Source organism: Mesoplodon bidens (assembly GCF_964165515.1).
Source record: "Mesoplodon bidens genome assembly, chromosome: 2".
Classification (NCBI taxonomy): Eukaryota; Metazoa; Chordata; class Mammalia; order Artiodactyla; family Ziphiidae; genus Mesoplodon; species Mesoplodon bidens.
In genome coordinates this window covers 61,812,802-61,837,228 of record NC_138177.1, presented here as the reverse complement: position 1 = coordinate 61,837,228, position 24,427 = coordinate 61,812,802, and the positions used below count along the sequence as shown (strand labels likewise).

At 35.7% G+C, this 24,427-nt stretch overlaps 1 protein-coding gene across 1 annotated transcript in view; it reads right to left on the bottom strand.

Annotated features, from left to right (window-relative positions):
- CATSPERE (catsper channel auxiliary subunit epsilon) overlaps nt 1-24,427 on the bottom strand; it is a gene marked incomplete at its 3' end in the record, with an annotated part of 259,766 nt that overhangs the window by 114,342 nt on the left and 120,997 nt on the right. Inside the window, exon 10 of the mRNA XM_081221981.1 lies at nt 1,141-1,618. Within this exon, the coding sequence (XP_081078107.1) occupies nt 1,141-1,618 (478 nt within the window). The remainder of the gene's footprint in view (nt 1-1,140; nt 1,619-24,427) is intronic.

Sequence of the window (24,427 nt, the reverse complement as noted above, 5' to 3'; positions counted from 1 at the left end):
ATGAGAGGAAAGAGGAAAAAGTAAAACTGGGCAATACTTCCTTGGAGTTTTGTTGTAAAGGGGAGCAGCAAAACTGGATGGTTGAGAGTTGAAGAATGATATGGGGTCAAGAAAGACTAATTACAAATTACAGTGATATCTACTTTAAATTTCATGGTTAATTTATCTCCTAACTAGATTCCTTGAGGATTAAACTTTCTATTTCTTTGCATTTCCTATAATATTTAGTAAACTGCCTCAGGAATAATAACATGAAGAATAACTACTATTAACTGAAGGTTTACCACTTGCCAGGTATTATTCTAAGCATTTTATATACAATCCCTTATCTAATCAACATGACAGTTGTATATTCTAGATTAGAAAACTGAGGCTTGGAAATGTAAAATGACATGTTCATGGACTCGAAAACAGATCTATTTAACTCTACAACACCTCTTATAGATTAATTGAATTGTGTCCCCTCAAAAAAGATATGTCGAACTTCTAACTCCAAATACTACTTCAGAATGTGACCATATTTGGAAATAGGGTCATTATAGATATAATTATTTAAGATGAGGTCATACTGGAATAGGGTTGGCCCCGGTGTCCTTATAACAAGATGACATGTGAAGATACAAGAATTCTATGTGATGACAAAGGCAGCAACTGGAATGATGCAGCTGCAAGCCAAGGAATGACAAGGTTTGCCAGCAAGTCACTAGAAGCTAAGAAAGATCCCCTAGCTTTCAGAGGGAGTATGGCCCTGCCAACACTTTGAATGTGGACTTCTAGCCTTCAGGACTGAGACAATAAATTTCTGCTGCTTTAAGTTTATACCATTTTGTGGTATGTTGTTATGGGAGCCCTAGGAAATGAATACAACAACACATACATTGAAAATGCATATGTAATTTGCATATGTATCTGCTGATTGACCAAAATGAACCTCTGAAAAAAGAATCTGAGTGCCATTTTGCTTTGTGAGATTCTACTTAACATTAATAGAATTTTAAAGATTAATAGAATTTTAAAAGTGATAAAACAGCACCTTTATCAAAAGCACCATATATTAATACATTAAAATTATTACATCTTCATAAGCAAGATATCTATTATGAAATCTAGAATAAGTTTTGCAGAATGAGAATACCTTACCCATAAAAACATCATGAATAGTGCTGTTATGTGATAATCTTGATAGATTTCCAAATTCTGTAGGTGTTTGTAGAACTCCAGTATCTGTGAAATTATGATAATAATAGTAGATCCTATGTTTGTCCCATAGTATTAATTCTGGCATTGCTGAATATATAAAATTTGGAATTAAAAAATTGTCAGTAGTGACATCTAATGCAAAGTCTTGGAATACCCACTGTTTTGTATCTTCATTGTATATCACTAGGTAGATCGTTTTGATGATGTTACATGTAATGCAGTAATTTAATAACAAGGCAAGTTCCAAAGGGTGTCCTGTATACTCAACATTGTGTATAGTCAGAGTAGCAGCTGATGACATATTTAGAAGTTCTTTCAGTTTTTCAGTAGTTATTATTTTAACAAATTTAAGCAAAGCATATCCAAGATAAACCTCATTTTCTGTCCAGATTGCCATGCTGCTTCTTCTTCCTTTATCCTGTGATAAAATTGAAAATAATTAGACAATCTTTGATTTTATGGACAGTGTTAGCAGTTCCCATCTTCTAATTTGCTACATTTAAAAATAAAACAGTAACTGCTAAGATTTAATTTTTATTATATTTCTGACTAATACTTCAGACCTAGAAATATGTTACATGAAAATATATTACATGCAAGCATAAAAATAAATTATTCCAGTGATTTTATTATTTTATATACTTTCTCTAGCAGTAGAAATAATTATTCTTAATTCCCTTTTTTTTTTTTTTTTTGCGCTACGTGGGCCTCTCACTGTTGTGGCCTCTCCCATTGTGGAGCACAGGTTCCGGACGCACAGGCTCAGCAGCCATGGCTCACAGGCCCAGCTGCTCTGTGGCATGTGGGATCTTCCTGGACCGGGGCACGAACCCGTGTCCCCCGCATTGGCAGGCGGACTCACAACCACTGCACCACCAGGGAAGCCCTCTTTATTCCCTTTTAAATCTTCAAAGAGCATGAACCTTCTCTTTTCTTATGTGTTTATCCACTCTGGCCAGAAGTGCCCTTTGGACCCTGATGTTTACCAAGGTCTAGATATAAAGACGCTTACATAGACAGAGGAATGGATAAAGAAGATGTAGTACATATATACAATGGAATATTACTCAGCCATTAAAAAGAACGAAATAATGCCATTTGCAGCAACACGAATGGACCTAGAGATTGTCATACTGAGTGAAGTAAGTCAGAGAAAGAGAAAATATCATATGATATTGCTTATATGCGGAATCTGAAAAAATGATACAAATGAACTTATTTACAAAACAGAAACAGACTCACAGATTTAGAGAACAAACTTATGGTTACCAGGGGGGAAGCACAGAGGGTAGGGATAGTTGGGGAGTTTGGGACTGACATGTACACACTGCTATATTTAAAATAAATAACCAAAAAGGAAAAAAATATATAAGGATACTTCAAACATTATTTTTGGAATTCAAACTTCCTTGGCTAAAGAGAAGAGAGAACTTAAAACCTGAGAAAAAAAAGTTACTACCATTTTATGGACACTGTTAGAGAGGAAGGCCATGCACAGACTACTATGTTTGAAATTCAGTGGGAGTAATTTCATTCAGGGAGTCAAGGTCTCCCTTTGCCCCTGTGTCCCCTCCCCACCTGTTTCTAATTCTTAAAGATTTTTACTTAAAATGTAGCTTCTATGTCCATGACAATCAACAGGAGTTTTTTGTGCACATCTTGTCTCCTTAAATAAATTTGTATATTTATTTAATGTACAAATATTTAGTCTATACTCAAACAGGATGTAGACAGAAATCGAACTGATAATTTTAAAAAGGCGACCATTTGGGGTAAAAAGACATTTTACCAAATGAAGATTCAATTTAAAGCCTAGAACTTCTGTTGCTAAAAATGAGTGTGAAACAATTCTCAAAAGGGAAATAGATTAGAAACAAAATGATGAGCCCTTCATAGAAAAGACACAGCTATTCTCACTATTCTTGGCAGAGGGATGGGAAGGGGAATTTGTCATAAACACGATAGATGGGAATTCCAATTAGCCCCAGCCATGGAATGAGATTTCACCCACCCAAAACTCTTTCCTATAGATCTTCACTTAGTGCTTGGGTATAGTAAGCCAAGGTCTTGAGGCAAAGCAGGAAAGGTGAGTAATCCCTGTGATGCAGTCAGGGTCTCTCCCAAATATAAAGTAGTAACCTTCTGAAGATGGAGAGGGGGCAGGCAGCAAGGCAGCAAAGTTGAGAAATCCATCAGCATTCTGGATGCTCAGCTACCATAGACAGGGAGTAGGATAATAGAGAGCTGAGAAAAACTCTCCCTCTGGGATATGTGTGGCCTTTACTGAAAGTATAAAGCAGTCTCCATGCTAAATTGGGGTCAGGGAATCAGGAGAGAGAGATAGAGATCTCCCAAGGCAAGAAAATCTAGGGGTTGATGAGAGAGGAAAGAGAAATCTTCAGTGATTAAGAAAAAAAAAAAGCTGGCAGCTAGACTATAGAGCAGAGATGGCTCTTCTAGGGTTTGGAAAGCTGGTGATTCAGTTGTGAAATATGAAGAGATCTCTGGAATCCTGTCAGTGCTAAGATAGCAGGCATGGCAAAAAAGAAAATAGCTATGATAAAACACTGAAGATCTAGTGGAAATATGGGCAGAAAGAATGCAGAAATGGGGAATTACAGCTAAGATATGTAAATGATTAAAAAACAACAGAATGGAAATGCTAGAAATTAAAAATATGATACCAGGAATAAAGAAATTGTTAGATAGATTTAAGAGTAAACTGAGAAAAGCAGAGGAAAAGAGCAGTGAATTTGAAGAGAGGTTAATAGCATGTAACCAAACTGAAATACAAAGAAAAAAATCAGAGTTGAAAAAAAATTAACAGGTCATCTGAGATCTGTGGGACTATATTAAATGGTCTCATATATATGTTTTTGGAATCCAAGAAGAAGAGGAAAAAGAGAATGGTGCTGAAGAAGTATTTGAAGAAATAATGTCCAAGAACACCAAAAATTAATGAAAGACATAATCCCAGAAATCCAAGAAGTTCAGTTGAACCTCAAACAGGATAAATACAAAGGAAATTACACTTAGACACATAATAAAAGTGCTGAAAACAAAAGATAAAAGGAAAACTCTAAAGCAGCAACAAGTAAAAAGACATTATATACTTGAGAACAGTGACATGAATAATTACTCACTTCTTACCAAAAATGATGAAAGCCATAAGATAACGGAACTATGTCTTTATAAATTGCTTAAAAAACAATTGAAAAACAACAAAAACCACCTGTCATCCTATAATTCTGTATTCGGTGGAAAATGTCCTTCAAAAATGAAGGCAAAAAATAAAGACACTTTGATACAGACAAATGCTGAGAGAACCTGCAATACAAGAAATTTTAAAGACGTTCTTCAGGTTGAAGGGAAATAAAACCAGGAGGAACACTGGATGTACAGACAGAAATAAAGTGCACACAGGAAGGTATATATAAAAAACTTATTTTGCTATCAGTTATATATATCATTATCACAATTGACTTTTTAAAGCAAAAATATTAACAAGGTATTTTTGGATTTATAGCATATTTAGAAATAAATATGAGACCAGAGTACAAAGGATGGGTAGGGTATAAATGGAGTTGTATTGTTATGCAGTTTTTACACTGTTGTGAAGTAAATTTTATTTAAATTTAGATTCTGATAAATTAAAGATGATTATTGTAAAGTCAAATGCAACTACTAAAAACTAAGTTTGACTTAAAAAGAAATCAATATAGGAGACAACATAGAAATACTGAAAATACATGATTCATCCAGAAGAAGACAAGAAACAAAGGAACAAAGAACAAGAAGCATTAATAGAAAACAAATGCCAAGATGGCAGACTTAACCCCAACCTTAGCAATAGTTATATTATACTTAAGTGAACTAACTATTAAAATTTGAAGGCAGATATTGTCACACTGGAGAAAAAGCAAGACCCTATATGCAGTTTACAAGAAATATAAAGTCACAGACAGGTTGATAGTAAAATAATAGAAAAACTTACATCATATAAGCATGAAACATAAGAAAGCTAGTGCAGCTATATTATTATATATAAATAAAACCAAATGAAGTATCACTTCACACCTGCTAAAAGAGTTTAAATAATAATGATTGGACACACTAAAGGTTCGTGAGATGTGGAAGTAAATGAAAACAGGCAGCTATAAATAATTTATAGTCTTAATTACTATAGCTTTATGATAAATTTTGATACATGGTAGAAGAAATCCTTTGCCCCAACCCCTTCCTAACCCTCAGCCCTTTACTTCATCATATACCTTTTAGAATCATTTTCAGATTTCCACAAAGTAACATTGCATCAAATCTATAGATAAGTTTAGGAAAGATCTAAAAATTTTTAAATATTCTGCATTCCAACAAAGATCTCACACATTTCTAGTGGCATTTATTTCTAGATAAGTTTTTTGTTCTACCCTGAATTGCCATATGACTTTTAGAATCAGCTTCTCAATTTCTATAAAAGCCCACTAGGATTTTAATTGACGTTGTGCTGCATTCCTCAAGAATTGACATTTTAACAATATTGAGTTTTTTCCACCTATGAACATGATACATCTCCCCATGTAAGTCTTTTACTTCGCTCAATAATGTATGTAGTTTTTAAGTGTATATATTTGCACACCTTTTGTCAGATTTACCCCTAAGTATTTAATATTTTTGAATCTATTTTAAATGGTATTTTAAAAATTTTCAATTTATGATTGTTCATTTATATGCTTATAGATTTCATATACAAAATTAACTTGTCATATTTCATATAAAAATGTAATTGATTTTTATACATTGATCATGTGTACTGCAATCTGGTAAACACACTTATTAGCCCTGATAGCTTTTTGAAAAATAGATTTCATAAGCTTTTCTACATCCAATAATGTTTGAATAAAGACACTTTCCTTTTCAATACAGATTCCTTTTACTTGTTTCTTAACTCACTGCACCTGTTAGAACTGTCAGTACAATGTTGAATAGAAGTGGTGTGGGTAAACATTCTCACCTTGTTCTTTATTTTAAACAAGAAAGGGAAGAAAGAAACAAAGGAACAAATGGTGTTAATAGAAAACAAACACCAAATGGTAAGTTTAACCAACAACAGCAATAATTACATTAAATCTGAGCAGACTAAATAGTCTTTTACCATTATACAATGCTATCTTAAGGTTTTTCATAAAGGTTCCTTGTTAAGTTGAGAAATTTCTCTTTTATTCTTAATTTGCTGATTTTAAAAATCAATTGTGTATATTGGATTTTGTCAAATGCTTTTATGCAGCTATTGAGGTGATCATATAGTTTTTCTTTTGTTATTTTCTAATAAGGTGAATTACATTGATTGACTTTCTATTGTTAATCACTCTTTCATTCCTAAGATAAATCCCACTTGGTCATGATGTATTTTCCTTTTTATATATTTTTGGATCTGGTTTACTAAAACTTTGTTTATAAGTTTTAAATCTTTGTTTATAAGAGATATTGGTCTGCAGTTTTATATTCTTGTAATGTGTTATTTATTCTTGGTTGTGGTATCACATAATGCTGGCCTCATAGAATAAATTAGGAATTGTCCCGCCCCCTCCCTTCAATTTTCTGAAAGAGTTTAGAAATGGTGTCATTTATTTTAAAAATATATCATAGAATTCACTGGTGAAATACTCTTGGTCTAAAGTTTTCTTTGTGGGAAGGCTTTTAAATAACAAATTCAATTTCTTTCATTTATATAGGGGTATTCATGTTACCTATTTGTCTTAGGGAAGATTTGGTAGTTTGTGCAAATTTGTTTTAACTTTGTATTTAAAGTTGTTTAACTTGGCCCCACTGTGAAACAGGTTGGCATCAACAAAGAACCCACCTGATCCATGCAAATAGCTACACAGAAACCCAGCTCTGTCCTCCAATGGACTGCAGAAGCCCCATACCCATTGGGCCACACAGCCAACCAAGCAGGAAGCCTACCCTGCTCTCCAGGGGGCCCACAGCCACCACCCAAAGAGCAGCCTCACAGCCAACTTGGCGAGTTGCCAGCCCCACTGACCAGCACACTCACAGTAGACAGCCCCACCACAACAGAAGTGTGTTTTCAGCCTACATCAGGGCTACCACTAAAGCATATAGTTCTGGTAACCAGAGGGGTGTGCTGCTGGGCCCCATAGAATGTCTCCTACATAAAGCCACTTCTATAAGATCAGGAAACATAACTGACCTACCTAACACATAGAAGTAAACAACAAAGAATTGGGAAAATAAGACAGAAGAATATGTTCCAAATGAAGAAACATAGCAAAATCCCAGAAATAGAATGAAGTGAAGTGGAGATAAGCAATATATCTGACAAAGTATTCAAGATAATGAATATAAAATGTTCAATGAATTTGGGAGACGAATGAATGATCACAGTAAGAATTTCAACAGAGTTACAAAATATAAAAAAGAACCAAACAGAGCAGAAGAATACAATAGCTGAAATTAAAAAATAGCCTAGAAGGAATCAACAGTAGATTAGATGATACAGAGGAACAAATCAGTGATCAGGAAGACAGAGTAGTGAAAACCACATGAACTGAACAGAAGAAAGAAAAGAATTTTAAAATGAAGATACTTTAAGAGACCTCTTGGACAACATCAAGCATACTAACACTTGCATTATTGGGGAGAAGAGAGAAGGGAGGAGAAGAGAGAAAGAAAGAGGCAGAGAATTTTTGAAGAAATAAGAGCAGAAAACTCCACTAACCTGAGAAAAGAAACAGACATTCAGGTCCAGGAAGAACAGAGAGTCCCAAACAAGATGAAGAGCAAGACAAGGTATAATTAAAATGACAAGAAAATTAAAGATAAAGAGAGCATCTTAAAAGCAGCAAGAGAAAAGCAACTAGTTATATAAAAGGAACTACCATAAGACAATTACCTGACTTTTCAGGATAAATGCTACAGGCCAGAAGGGAGCAGCACAATATATTGAAAGAAATGAAAGAAAAAAATGTACAACCAAAAATACCTGGCAAGGCTATAATTTAGATTTGAAGGAGGAATAGACTTTTACAAACAAACAAAAGATAAAAGTGTTCAGCACCACTAAACTGGCTTTATAAGAAATGTTAAAGAAACTTCCCTAAATGGAAAAGAAAAGGCTTCAACTAGAAATATAAAAATTGTAAAAGGATAAATCTCACTGGTAGAGGCAAACATACAGTAAAGATAGATCAGCCACTTATAAAGCTATTGGGAATGTTTAAAGATAAAAGTAGAAAAATAATCTATATCCACAATAAGTAGTTAAGGGATACATAAACAAAAAGATGTAAAAAAGACGTCAAAAACATTAAAAAAAAGGGGGGGTGGGTTAAAAGGTAGTTTGGTTAGAATGTGCTCAATTTTAGACCATCAACTTAAAATAATCACACATCTATATGTATGTTGTTATATATGAACGTCATGGTAACTGCAAACCAAAAACCTATAATAGATACACACATAAAAGGAATACAAACATAACACTAAAGACAGTCATCAAATCACAAGGAAAGTGAAAAAAAGAAGAAAGGAACAAAAAGGAACTACAAAAACAAGTGGAAAAAACAAAATGGCAATAAGTACATACCTATCAATATTATGTAAATGGACTAAATGCTCCAATCAAAAGACATAGAGTAGCTAAATGAATACAGAAACAAGACCCATATATAAGCTATTTACAAGAGACTCACTTCGTATCTAAAGACACATGCAAACTGAAAGTGAGAGGATGGAAAAAGGTATTTCATTCAAATGGAAATAAAAAGAAAGCTGAGGTACAATATTTATAACAGGAAAAATAGACTTTAAAACAAAGACCATAACAAGAGACAAAGCAAGATATTACATAATTATAAAGGGATCAATCCAAGAAGAAGATATAAGTATTGTCAATATATATACACCCAACGTAGGAGCACCTAAATACATAAAGCAAATATTAACACACATGAGAGAAACTGACAGTAATGTAATAAAAGTGGAGACTTTAAGACCTCAGTTATATCAACAGATAGATCATCTAGACAGAAAAACAATACGGAAACCCTGGCCTTAAATGATACATTAGACTATATGGAATTAATAGATATACACAAAACATTTCATCCCCAAATAGCAGAACACCCATTCTTTTCAAGTACACATAGAAAATTCCCCAGGATAGATAGAACACAAGCTAGAGCAGAAAACAAGTCTCAATACATTGAAGAAGACTGAAATCATATCAAGCATCTTTATCAACCACAATGGTATGAGACTAGAAATCAACTATAATTAAAACAAAACTGTAAAAAACACAAACACAGGGAGTCTAAACAACATGCTATTAAACAACCAATGGGTTGAAGAAATAAAAGAGAAAATACAAAATCTGGATACAAAAGAAAACAAAAACACAATGATCCAAAATCTATGGGATACAGCAAAATCAGTTCTAAGAGGGAACTTTATAGTGATACAAGCCTACCTTGGGAAACAAGGAAAATCTCAAATGATCTAACTTAACAACTAAAAGAACTAGAAAAAGAAGAATAAACAAAGCCCAAAGTTTGTAGAAGGAAAGAAATAATGAAGATCAGGGCATAAATAAATAAAATCAGAGACTAAAAAGGCAATAGAAAAGATCAATGAAACTAAGAGTTAGCTCTCTGAAAAGATAAACAAAATTGATAAACCTTTAGCTAGACTTATCAAGAAAAAAAACGAGATAGCCCAAATCAATAAAATGAGAAACAAAAGAGAAGTGACAATTGATACCACAGAAATAAAAAGGAGCATAAGAGATTACTATTAACAATTACACACCAATGGAATGGACAATATAGAAAAATTGGATACACTCCTAGAACTTAACAACTACCCAAGAATGAATCATGAAGAATGTATAAACAGACCAATTACCAGTAATTAACTTGAATCAGTAATTTAAAAAACTCCTAATAAACAAAAAAATTACATGTGAATTTTATCAAAATTTAAAGAAAAGTTAACATCTGTCTTTCTAAAATTATTCCAAAAAATTGAAGAAGAAGGAATGGTTCTGAAATCATTCCAAAGGTTGCATTACATGGATACCAGAAACCAAAGACACCACACCAAAAGAAAATTACAGACTAATGTCACTGATAAACATAGATGCAAAATTCCTCAACAAAATATTAGCAAATCAAATGCAATAATACATTAAAAGGATCACACACCATGATCAAGTGGGATTAATCCAGGGATGCAAAACTGGTTCAATATTCAGAAATCAATCGATGTGGTACACTACATTAACAAACTGAAGAATAAAAATTATATTATGATCATCTCAATAGATGCAGAAAAAGCTTCTGACAAAATTCAGAATACTTTCATGATAAAAACTCTTAACGTAGTAGGTATGGAGGGAACATACCTCAACATAATAAACAGTATGTATGACAAACCCACAGCCAACACCAAACTAACAGTGAAAAGCTAAAAGCATTTCTTCTAAGATCAAGAATGAGACAAGGATGCCCACTCTCACAACTTTTATTCAACCTAGTAATGGAAGCCATGGCAATCAAATATGAAAAAGAAATAGAAGGAATCCGAATTGGAAAGGAAGAAGTAAAACTGTCACTGCTTACAGGTGACATGAAACTATACATAGAAAATCCTATAGACTACTGACTCCAACAAACAAACAACCCCCCCAAAACACCAGAAAACAAAAACCATTACAACAAATAAATGAATTCAGTAAAGTTTCAGGAAGCAAAATTAATATAAAGAAACCTGTTGCTTTTCTATACACAATAATGAACTATCAGAAAGAGAAATTAAGAAAACAATTGCATAAAAGGATTAAATATCTAGGAATAAATCTAACCAAAAAGGTCAAGACTTGAAAAATATTATACTCTGATGAAATAACTTGAAGACAACACAAAAATTGGAAAGATATACCATGCTATGGATTGGAAGAATTAATATTGTTAAAATGACCATATTATGCAAGACAATATATAGATTCAACGCAATCCATATCAAAATACCAATGGCTAACACAACATTGTAAGTCAACTATACTCCAATAAATTTTAAAAATATTTAAAAAAATACCAATAGCATTTTTTTTACAGAACAAGTAATTCTAAAATTTGTATGAAAATACAAAGTACCCCAAATAGCCAAAACAATCATAAGAATGAAGCTGGAGGAATTATGCTCCCTGATTTCAAACACTACTACATAGCTACAGTCATCAAAACAGTATGGTATTGGCACAAAAACAGACACAGAGATAAATAGAACAGAATAGAGGACCCCAAAATAACCCGATTTGGATTCCTTTCATTTCTTTTTCTTCTCTGACTGCTGTGGTTAAAACTTCCAAAACAATGTTGAATAACAGTGGTGAGAGTGGGCAACCTTGTCTTATTCCTGATCTTAGTGGAAATGGTTTCAGTTTTTCATCATTGAGGAAGATGTTGCCTATGGGTTTGTCATATATGGCCTTTATTATGTTGAGGTAAGTTCCCTCTATTCCTACTTTCTGCAGGGTTTTTATTATAAATGGGTGCTGAATTTTGTCAAAAGCTTTTTCTGCATCTATTGAGATGATCATATGGTTTTTATTCTTCAATTTGTTAATATGGTGTATCACATTGATTGATTTGTGTATGTTGAAGAATCCTTGCATTCCTGAGATAAACCTCACTTGATCATGGTGTACGATCCTTTGTGCTGTTGGATTCTGGTTGCTAGTATTTTGTTGAGGATTTTTGCATCTATGTTCATCAGTGATATTGGCCTATAGTTTCCTTTCTTTGTGACATCTTTGTCTGGTTCTGGTATCAGGGTGATGGTGGCCTCATAGAATGAGTTTGGGAGTGTTCCTCCCTCTGCTATAATTTGGAAGAGATTGAGAACGATAGGTGTTAGCTCGTCTTTAAATGTTGGATAGAATTCACCTGTGAAGCCATCTGGTCCTTGGCTTTTGTTTGTTAGAAGATTTTTAATCACAGTTTCAATGTCAGTGCTTGTGATTGGTATGTTTATATTTCTTATTTCTTCCTGGTTCAGTCTTGGCAGGTTGTGCTTTTCTAAGAATTTGTCCATTTCTTCCAGGTTGTCCATTTTATTGGCATAGAGTTGCTTGTAGCAATCTCTCATGATCCTTTGTATTTCTGCAGTGTCAGTTGTTACTTCTCCTTTATCATTTCTAATTCTGTTGATTTGAGTCTTCTCCCTTTTTTTCTTGATGTCTGGCTAATGGTTTATCAATTTTCTATATCTTCTCAAAGAACCAGCTTCTAGTTTTATTTATCTTCGTTATTGGTTCCTTCATTTCTTTTTCATTTTTTTCTGATCTGATCTTTATATTCCTTTCCTTCTGCTAACTTTGGGGTGTTTTTGTTCTTTTTTCTCTAATTGCTATAGGTGTAAGGTTAGGTTGTTTATTTGAGATTTCTTGTTTCTTAAGGTAGGATTGTATTGCTAAATCTCCCCTCTTAGAACTGTTTTGGCTGCATCCCATAGGTTTTGGGTGGTCGTGTTTTCATTGTCATTTCTTTCTAGGTATTTTTTGATTTCCTCTTTTATTTCTTAAGTGATGTCTCGGTTATTGAGTGGTGTATTGTTTAGCCTCCATGTGTTTGTATTTTTAAAAATTTTTTCCTAAATTGATATATAGTTTCATAGCGTTGTGGTCGGAAAGGATATTTGATATGATTTCAATTTTCTTAAAATTACCGAGGCTTGATTTGTGACCCAAGATATGATCTATCCTGGAGAATGTTCCACGAGCACTTGAGAAGAAAGTGTTTTCTGTTGTTTTTGGATGGAATATCCAATAAATATCAATTAAGTCCATCTTGTTTAATGTATCATTTAAAACTTGTCTTTCCTTATTTATTTTCATTTTGGATGATCAGTCCATTGGTGAAAGTGGGGTGTTAAAGTCCCCTACTATGATTGTGTTACTGTCGATTTCCCCTTATATGGCTGCAAGCATTTGCCTTATGTACTGAGTTGCTTCTATGTTGGGTGCATAAATATTTACAATTGTTATATCTTCTTCTTGGATTGAGCCCTTGATCATTATATATTGTCCTTCCTTTTCTCTTTTAATAATCTTTATTTTAAAGTCTATTTTGTCTGATATGAGAATTGTTACTCCAGCTTTCTTTTGGTTTCCATTTGCATTGAATATCTTTTTCCATTCCCTCACTTTCAGTCTGTACGTGTCCCTAGGTCTGAAGTGGGTCTCTTGTAGAAAGCATATATATGGGCCTTGCTTTTGTATCCATTCAGCCAGTCTATGTCTTTTGGTTGGAGCATTTAATCATTTATATTTAAGGCAATTATCAATATGTATGTTCCTATTACGATTTTCTTAATTGTTTTGGATTTGTGATTGTAGGTCTTTTCTTTCTCTTGTGTTTCCTGCCTAGAGCAGTTCCTTTAGCATTTGTTGTAAAGCTGTTTTGGTGGAGCTGAATTCTCTTAGCTTTTGCTTGTCTGTAAAGTTTTTAATTTCTCTGTCAAATCTGAGTGAGATCCTTGCTGGGTAAAGTAAATCTTGGTCGTAGGTTTTCCCTTTCATCACTTTAAATATGTCCTGCCACTCCCTTCCGGCTTTCAGAGTTTGTGCTGAAAGATCAGCTGTTAACCTTATGAGGATTCCCTTTTATGTTATTTGTTGTTTTTCCCTTGCTGCTTTTAATATTTTTTCTTTGTATTTAATTTTTGATAGTTTGATTAATATGTGTCTTGGCGTGTTTCTCCTTGGATTTCTCCTGTATGGGACTCTGCACTTCCTGGACTTGATTGACTATTTCCTTTCCCATACTAGGGAAGTTTGCAACCATAATTTCTTCAAATATTTTCTCATACACTTTCTTTTTCTCCTCTTCTTCTGGGACCGCTATAATTCGAATCTTCATGTGTTTAATGTTTTCCCCGAGGCCTCTGAGACTATCCCTCAATTCTTTTCATTCTTTTTTCTTTATTCTGCTCTGCAGTAGGTATTTCCACTATTGTATCTTTCAGGTCACTTATCCATTCATCTGCCTCAGTTATTCGGTTACTGATTCCTTCTAGAAAATTTTAAATTTCATTTATTGTGTTGTTCATCATTGCTTATTTGCTCTTTAGTTGTTCTAGGTCCTTGTTAAACGTTTCTTGTATTTTCTCCATTCTATTTCCAAGATTGTGGATCATCATTACTATCATTACTCTGAATTCTTTTTCAGGTAGACTGCTATTTCCTCTTCATTTGTTTGGTCTGGTGGGTTTTTACCTTGCTCCTTCATCTGCTGTGTGTTTCTCTGTCTTCTCATTTTGCTTAACTTACTGTGTTTGGGGGTCTCCTTTTCACAGGCTGCAGGTTCTTAGTTCCCATTGTTTTTGGTGTCTGCCCCCAGTGGCTAAGGTTGTTTCAGTGGGTTGTGTATGCTTCCCTGTGGAGGGGACTAGTGCCTGTGTTCTGGTTGGTGAGGCTGGATCTTGTCTTTCTGGTGGGCAGGTCCACATCCAGTGGTGTGTTTTGGGGTGTCTGTGACCTTATTATGATTTTAGGCAGCCTCTCTGTTAATGGATGGAGTTGTGTTCCTGTCTTGCTAGTTTTTTGGCATAGGGTGTCCAGCACTGTAGCTTGCTGGTCGTTGAGTGGAGCTGGGTCTTGGCATTGAGATGGAAATCCCTGGGAGATTTTCTCTGTTTGATATTACATGGAGCTGGGAGGTCTCTAATGGTCCAATGTCCTGAACTCAGCTCTCCCACCTTAGAGGCAGAGGCCTGATGCCCAGCCAGAGCACCAAGACCCTGTCATCCACATGGCTCAGAATAAAAGGGAGAAAAAAAGAGAGAAAACATAAAATAAAGTTATTAAAATAAAAAATAATTAAAAATAAAAATTTTTCAATTTTAGTAAAAGAAAGAAGAGAGCTACCAAACCAAAAAACAAATCCACCAATTATGACAAGCACTAAAAACTATACTAAAAGAAAAACAACAACAACAACAACAACAACAAAAAACCCAGACAGACAGAACCCTAGGACAAATGGTAAAAGCAAAGCTATACGGACAAAATCATACACAGAAGCATACACATACACACTCACAAAAAGAGACAAAGGAAAAAAATATATATATCATTGCTCCCAAAGTCCATCACCTCAATTTGGGAAGATTTGTTGTCTATTCAGGTATTCCACAGATGCAGGGTACATCAAGTTCATTGTGGAGATATAATCTGCTGCTCCTGAGGCTGCTGGGAGAAATTTCCCTTTCTCTTCTTTGTTCGCATGGTTCCTAGGGTTCAGCTGTGGATTTGGCCCTGCCTCTGTGTGTAGGTCGCCTGAGGGTGTCTGTTCCCACTCAGACAGGACGGGGTTAAAGGAGCAGCTGCTTAGGGGGCTCTGGCTCACTCAGGCCGGGGGGCGGAGGGGTACAGAATGTGGGGCGAGCCTGCGGTGGCAGAGGCTGGTGTGACGTTGCAACATCCTGAGGTGTGCTGTGTGTTCTCCCAGGGAAGTTGTCCCTGGATCATGGGACACTGGCAGTGGTGGGCCGCACAGGCTCCTGGGAGGGGAGGTGTGGACTGTGGCCTGTGCTTGCACACAGGCTTCTTGGTGGCTGCAGTAGCAGCCTTAGCATGTCATGCCCATCTCTGGGGTCCGTGCTGATAGCCACAGCTTGTGCCCATCTCTAGAGCTCATTTAGGGGGCACTCTTAATCCCCTCTCCTCATGCACCAGAAAACAAAGAGCCAAAAAAAGTCTCTTGCCTCTTCAGCAGTTCCAGACTTTTTCCAGGACTCCCTCCCAGCTAGCTGTGGGGCACTAGCCCCTTTCAGGCTGTGTTCACACAGCCAACCCCAGTCTTCTCCCTGGGATCCGACCCCCGAAGCCGGAGCCTGAGCTCTCAGCCCCCACCCACCCTAGCTGTTGAGTAGACAAGCCTCTTGGGCTGGTGAGTGCTGGTCAGCACTGATCCTCTGTGCAGGAATCTCTCCGCTTTTCCCTCTGCACCCCTGTTGCTGCACTCTCCTCTGTGGCTCTGAAGCTTCTCCCCCGCCACCCCTGTCTCTTCCAGTGAAGGGGCTTACTAGTGTGTGGAAACCTTTCCTCCTTCACAGCTCCTTCCCACTGATGCAGGTCCTGTCCTTATTCTTTTGTCTCTGTTTTTTCTTTTTTCTTTTGCCCTGCCCATGTACGTGGGGAGTTTTTTGCTTTTTGGGAGGTCTGAGGTCCTCTGCCAGCGTTCAGTAGGTGTTCTGTAGGAGTTGTTCCATGTGTAGATGTATTTCTGACATTTGTGGGGAGGAAGGCGATCTCCACATGTTACTCTTCTGCCATCTTGAAGCTACTCCTACCCTTTTATTTTATGCTATTTTTGCCTTCATATATAAAGTTTGTTTCTTGTAGGCACCATATAGTTGGGTCTTGTTCTTTTTGATCTGATAATCTCTGACTTTTAATTATAATGTTTGGATCAATTACACTTATTTATTTATTTAAAAAATATTTTTTTATTTATTTGTCTGTGTTGGGTCTTAGTTGCAGCATGTGGGATCATCATTGCTGCGTGCAGTATGCTTATTGTGGTATGCAGGATTTTTAGTTGCAGCATGCAAACTCTTATTTGTGGCCTGTGGGATCTAGTTCCCTGATCAGGGATCAAACCCAGGTCCCCTGTATTGGGAGCATGGCGTCTTAGCCACTGGACCATCAGGGAAGTCCCTGGATCATTTCCATTTAATTGATTATTTATTTGGTTAGGTTTAACTCTATTATCTTTTTTGTTTTCTACCTGTCCCAGCTTTTCTTTTTATTCTTTTCCCTCTTGTTTGAGATTAACTGAATTTTTTTATGATCACATAGCATAATTTTTAATTTTGTCATTTTAGTGGTCACTGTAGGGCTGATAATATACATCTTTAGGGACTTCCCTGGTGTTCAAGTGGCTAAGACTCCATGGTCCCAATGCAGGGGACCCACGTTTGATCCCTGGTCAGGGAACTAGATCCCACGTACTGCAACTAAGAGTTTGCATGCTGCAACTGAAGATCCCACATGCCTCAGCTAAAGATTACACATGTCACAACTAAAAGATCCCACATGCTTGGGCTTCCCTGGTGGCGCAGTGGTTGGAAGTCCGCCTGCCGATGCGGGGGACGCGGGTTCGTGCCCCGGTCTGGGAAGATCCCACATGCCGCGGAGCGGCTGGGTCTGTGAGCCATGGCCGCTGAGCCTGCGCATCCGGAGCCTGTGCTCCGCAACGGAAGAGGCCACAACGGTGAGAGGCCCGTGTACTGCAAAAACAAACAAACAAACAAACAAACAAACAAAAAAGATCCCACATGCCACAACTAAAGATACCACATGCCACAACTAAAAGATCCCACATGCCACAGCTAAAGATCCCACATGCCACAATTAAATATCCTGGACACTGTAACTAAAGATCCTGAATGAGGCAATGAGGATCCTGCATGTAGCAACTAAGACCCAGTGCAGCCAAATAAACAAATAAACTAATAAGTAAATAAATATGTTAAACATGTGTACATCTTTAACTTCCCACAGATCGTTAAGTGATATTATATCACTTCAAATACAGTATAAAAATATTGCAAAAGTATATTTCCACTTCTCCCCTCTTGTCTCTGTCATACATTTTATTTTTACGTGTTATAAACTCTAAACTACATTGTTACTATTTTTGTTTAAACACTTATCTTTTAAAGGGATTTAAATAATAATAAGAAATATTATAAACGTAATCTTGTAGATACCATTTCCGGTGATTTTCACTTCTTTGTGTAGGTCCACAGTTCCATCTGGTATCATTTTCCTTCCACTCAAAGGGCTTCCTTTAGCACATTTCTTATTTGTGGGTGTGCTAGTGATGAATTAGCCCAACTTCAGTACATCTGAAAAAGTATTTTCACTTCCTTTTTGAAAGATATTTTCATGGCTTCAGAATTCTATATTTGAAAGATGTTGCTCCACTGTCTTTCCACTTGCATTGTTTCCAAGGAGAAATTTGATGTCATACTTATCTTTGTTCCTTTGATATAAAATATTTTATTCTTCTGACTGCTTTTAAGATTTTTCTCTTTATCATTAGCTCTGAGTAATTTGATTATGTTTCTTGGTATAGTTTTCTTCATATTTCACATACTTGGGGTTCACTGAGCATTTTAGATCTTTAGGTTTCAGCTTTAATCAAATTTGGATCATTTTGGCCATTAATTTTTCAAAAAATATTTTTGTGCCTCCTTCCTCCTTCAAGAACTCCAAGTACATCCATATTATTCTGCATGAAGTTTCACAATCACTGTGAGCTTCTTTTTATTTTATTTATTTATTTTTGGTCTTGTATTATCTGTATTTCATTTGAATAATTTCTACTGTTGTGTTTTGATGTTCACTCATCCTTTCTTCTATAATGTCTGCTGGTAATCACATCCAATGTCCTTTTTAAAAATCTCAGACATAGAAGTTTTCATCTCTCGAAGTTTGATTTGGGTATTTTCTTAAATATAAAATATCTTCCTATCTCTACTTTACATGCTTTTTTCCTCTCTAGCTTTTCAACATGTGAAACACAGATATCTCTTTTAACATCCTTGTCTGCTAATTCTAACATCTGCAACAGTTTGGGTTCAATTTTGATAAGTTAATTTTTCTCTTCAATATGGGTCATATTTTCTTGTTCTTTGTATGCTTGGTATTTTTGATTGAGTGACAGAAATTGTGACTATTACCTTGTTGGGTGCTGAATATTTTTTAAAAATATTCTTGAGTTTTTTTCTGAGATGTCTTAAATTACTTTAAAACAGCTGGATACTTTTGGGAGTTTTTGTTTAAGATTTGTTAGATGGGACCAGAGAAGCACTTTGTCTAGTGATAATTATTCTCAGTAGTGAGGAAAGACCCTTAGGAGCACTCTACTCAATCCTCCATGAATTGTTATGTGTGTTTTCAGTCTGGCTGGTTAGAGCAGGTACTGTTCCCATCCCTGTGTGAGTTATAAATTCAATTGCCTAGTCCTTTCATTTGGTTCTTTCTCCAGAATTGGATAGTTTCCCAAAAAATATAGACTGATTGATACACTGTTGAATACATGAGGGGAGCCCTTGGAAAATCTCTAGAATTCTGTGTGCAGCTCTTTTATCGTTGCTATTCTGCTTTACAACTCCAGCCATCTCCCCTCTCCTGACTATGAGTTCCATTTCCTCAACTAAGTGAATCTGCTGGACTCTGTCTCAGTTTCCTATGTCACCATTCCCTGGTCTGAGAACTTTCTCAAGACATTAAGCAGGGGTAATTGCAGGGCTTATCTTGATTTCCAATGTTTTTAAATATATGAAGCATTGTTTCATACTATTCTGCTGTTGTTTCATGCTGGAACAGAAATATATATATGTGTATATATACATATATATATATATATATATATATATATATATATATATATATATTCTATTTTTTATTCTATCTTGTGCAGAAGTGGAAGAATTCTAATATAAGCGTTTAATGCTATGAATTCCATTTTAGGCACTGCTTTAGCAGAACTCCATAAAATTTGACATCTTATATCCTCACTTTCATTCAGCTAAAAGACTTTCTAAAGACACTGATGAAGAGACCTTCGAGATGGTGGAGGAGTAAGATGTGGAGATCACCTTCCACCCAGAAATACATCAGAAATACCTTCCACCCACAAATACATCAGAAAATGTGGAACAACTCCTACAGAACACCTACTGAACACTAGCAGAAGACCCCAGACTTCCCAAAAGCAATATGGTTGACAGGGTCTTGATGCTCTGGTTGACTTCAGGCCTATGCCTCTGAGGTGGGAGAGCCGAGTTCATGACATTGGTCCACCAGAGACCTCTCAGCTCCATGTAATATCAAATGGCAAAATCTCTCCCAGAGATCTCCATCTCAACGTTAAGAGCCAGTTAAACTCAACGACCAGCAAGCTACAGTGCCAGAAAACCTATGCCAAACAACTAGCATGACAGGAACACAACCACATCCATTAACAGAGAGGTTGCCTTGAATCATTATAATGTCACAGACACCCCAAATCACACCACCAGACGTGGTCCTGCCCCACAGAAAAACAAGATCCAGACTCATCCACCAGAACACAGGCATTAGTCCCCTCCACTAGGAAGCCTACATAACAGACTGAACCAATCTTAGCCACTGGGGGCAGACACCAAAAACAAAGGGAACTATGAACCTGCAGCCTGTGAAAAGGAGACCCCACACACAGTAAGTTAAGCAAAATGAGAAGACAGAGAAACACACAGCAGATGAAGGAGCAAGACAAAAACCCACCAGACCAAACAAATGAAAAGGAAATAGGCAGTCTACCTGAAAAAGAATTCAGAGTAATGATAGTAATGATGATTGACAATCTTGGAAATAGAATGGAGAAAATACAAGAAACATTTAAAAAGGATCTAGAGGAAATAAAGAGCAAAAACACAATGATGAACCACACAATAAATTAAATGAAAAATTCTTTAGAAGGAATCAATAGCAGAATAACTGAGGCAGAAGAACAGATAAGTGACCTGGAAGATAAGATAGTGGAAATAACTGCTGCAGAGAAGAATAGAGAAAAAAGAATGAGAAGAATTGAGGACAGTACTAGCGACTTCTGGGACAACATTAAACTCACCAACATTCGAATTATAGGTGTCCCAGAAGAAGAAGAGAAAAGGAAAGGGACTGAAAAATATTTGAAGAGATTATAGTTGAAAATTTCCCTTATATGGGAACAGAAATAGTCAATCAAGTACATGAAGCACACAGAGTCCCATACAGGAGAAATCCAAGGAGAAACACACCAAGACACATATTAATCAAATTATTAAAAATTAAATACAAAGAAAAAATGTTAAAAGCAGTAAGGGAAAAACAACAAATAACATACAAGGGAATCCCCATAAGGTTAACAGCTGATCTTTTAGCAGGAGCTCTCTAAGCCACAAGGGAGTGGCAGGACATATTTAAAGTGATGAAAGGGAAACACTTCAACCAAGATTACTCTACCCAGCAAAGATCTCATTCAGACTCGATGGAGAAATTAAAACCTTTACAGACAAGCAAAAGCTAAGAGATTTCAGCACCACCAAACCAGCTTTACAACAAATGCTAAAGGAAATTCTCTAGGCAGGAAACACAAGAGAAGGAAAAGACCTACAATAATAAACCCTAAACAATTAAGAAAATGGTAATAGGAATGTACATATTGATAACTACCTTAAATATAAATGGATTAAATGCTCCCACCAAAAGACATAGACTGGCTGACTGGATACAAAAACAAGACCCTTATATGTGCTGTCTACAAAAGACCCACTTCAGACCTAGGGACACATACAGACTGAATGTGAAGGGATGGAAAAAGTTATTCCATGCAAATAGAAATTAAAGAAAGCTGGAGTAGCAATTCTCATATCAGACAAAACAGACTTTAAAATAAAGACTATTACAAGAGACAAAGAAGGACACTACATAATGATCAAGGGATCAATCCAAGAAGAAGATATAACAATTGTAAATATTTTTGCACCCAACATAGGAGCACCTCAATACATAAGGCAAATGTTAACAGCCATTAAAGGGGAATTCGACAGTAACACAATCACAGTAGGGGACTTTAAAACCCCACTTTAACCAATGGACAGATCATCCAAAATGAAAATAAATAAGGATACACAAGCTTTAAATGATACATTAAACAAGATGGATTTAACTGATATTTATAGGACATTCCACACCAAAACAACAGAATACCTTTTCTTCTAAAGTGCTTGTGGAACATTCTCCAGGATAGATCATATCTTGGGTCACAAATCAAGCATCGGTAAATGTAAGAACATTGAAATTGTATCAGGTATCTTTTCTGACAACAATGCTATGAAACTAGATAACAATTACAGGAAAAAAATTTAAAAAAACCCAGAAACACATGGAGGCTAAACAATAAACTACTCAGTAACCGAAATACCACTGAAGAAATCAAAGAGGAAATAAAAAATTACCTAGAAACAAATGACAATGAAAACACGATGACCCAAAACTTATGGGATGAAGGAAAAGCAATTCTAAGATGGAAGTTTATAACAAAACAATCTTACCTCAAGAAACAAGAAACATCTCAAATAAACAACATAACCATACACCTAAAGCAATTAGAGAAAGAAGAACAAAAAACGCCCAAAGTTAGCAGAAGGAAAGAAATCATAAAGTTCAGATCAGAAATAAATGAAAAAGAAATGAAGGAAATGATAGCAAAGATCAATAAAACTAAAAGCTGGTCCTCTGAGAATATAAACAAAATTGATAAACCATTATCTAGACTCATCAAGAAAAAAAGGGAGAAGACGCAAATCAATAGAATTAGAAATGAAAAAGGAGAAGTAACAACAGACACTGCAGAAATACAAAGGATCATGAGAGATTAGTACAAGCAACTATATGCCAATAAAATGGACAACCTGGAAGAAATGGACAAATTCTTAGAAAAGCACAACCTTCTGAGACTGAACCAGGAAGTAATAGAAAATATAAGCAGACCAATCATGAGCACTGAAATTGAGACTGTGATTAAAAATCTTCTAACAAACACAAGCCCAGGACCAGATGGCGTCACAGGCGAATTCTATCCAACATTTAGAGAAGAGCTAACACCTTTCCTTCTCAGACTCTTCCAAAATATAGCAGAGGAAGGAACTCTCCCAAACTCATTCGATGAGACCACCATCACCCTGATACCCAAAACAGACAAAGATATCACAAAAAAAGAAAATTACAGGCAAATATCACTGATGAACATAGATGCAAAAATCCTCAACAAAATACTAGCAAACAGAATCCAACAGCACATTGAAAGGATCATACACCATGATCAAGTGGGGTTTACCCCAGGAATGCAAGGATTCTTCAATATAGGCAAATCAATCAATGTGATACACCATATTAACAAATTGAAGGAGAAAAATTACATGATCATCTCAATAGATGCAGAAAAAGCTTCAACAAAATTCAACACCGATTTATGATAAAAACCCTCCAGAAAGTAGGCATAGAGGGAACTTACCTCAACATAATAAAGGCCATATATGACAAACACAAAACCAACTTCGATTTCAGTGGTGAATCCTGAAACCATTTCCTATAAGATCAGGAACAAGACAAGGTTGTCCACCCTCACTACTATTACTCAACATAGTTTTGGAAGTTTTAGCCACAGCAATTAGAGAAGAAAAAGAAATAAAACGTATCCAAATCAGAAAAGAAGAAGTAAAGCTGTCACTGCTTGCAGATGACATAATACTATACATAGAGAATCCTAAAGATGCTATCAGAAAACTCCTAGAGCTAAACAATGAATGTGGTAAAGTAGCAGGATACAAAATTAATGCACAGAAATCTCTTGCATTCCTATACACTAATGATGAAAAATTTGAATGAGAAATTAAGGAAACACTCCCATTTACCACTGCAACAAAAAGAATATAATATCTAGGAATAAACCTACCTAAGGGGACAAAAGACCTGTATGCAGAAAACTATAAGACACTGATGAAAGAAATTCAAGATGATACAAACAGATGGAGAGATATACCATGTTCTTGGATTGGAACAATGAACACTGTAAAAGTGATAATCTTACCCAAAGCATTCTACAGATTCAATACAATCCCTATCAAACTACCAATGGCATTTTTCATAGAACTAAGACAAAAAATTTCACAATTTGTAGGGAAACATGAAAGACCCTGAATAGCCAAAGGAACCTTGATAAAGAAACACAGATCTGGAGGAATCAGGTTCCCAGACTTTAGACTATACTACAAAACTACAGTAATCAAGACAGTATGGTACTGGCAGAAAAACAGAAATATAGATCAATGGAATAGAATATAAAGCCCAGAGATAAACCCATGCTCATATGTTCAACCTATTTTTGATAAAGGGGGCAAGACTATACAAAGGAGAAAAGACAAGCTCTTCAATGAGTGGTGCTGGGAAAACTGGACAGCTACATGTGAAAGAATGAAATTAGAGCACTCCCTAACACCATACACAAATATAAACTCTAAATGGGTTAAAGACCTAAATGTAAGGCCAGAAACTATCAAACTGTTAGAGGAAAACATAGGCAGAACACTCTATGAAATAAATCACAGCAAG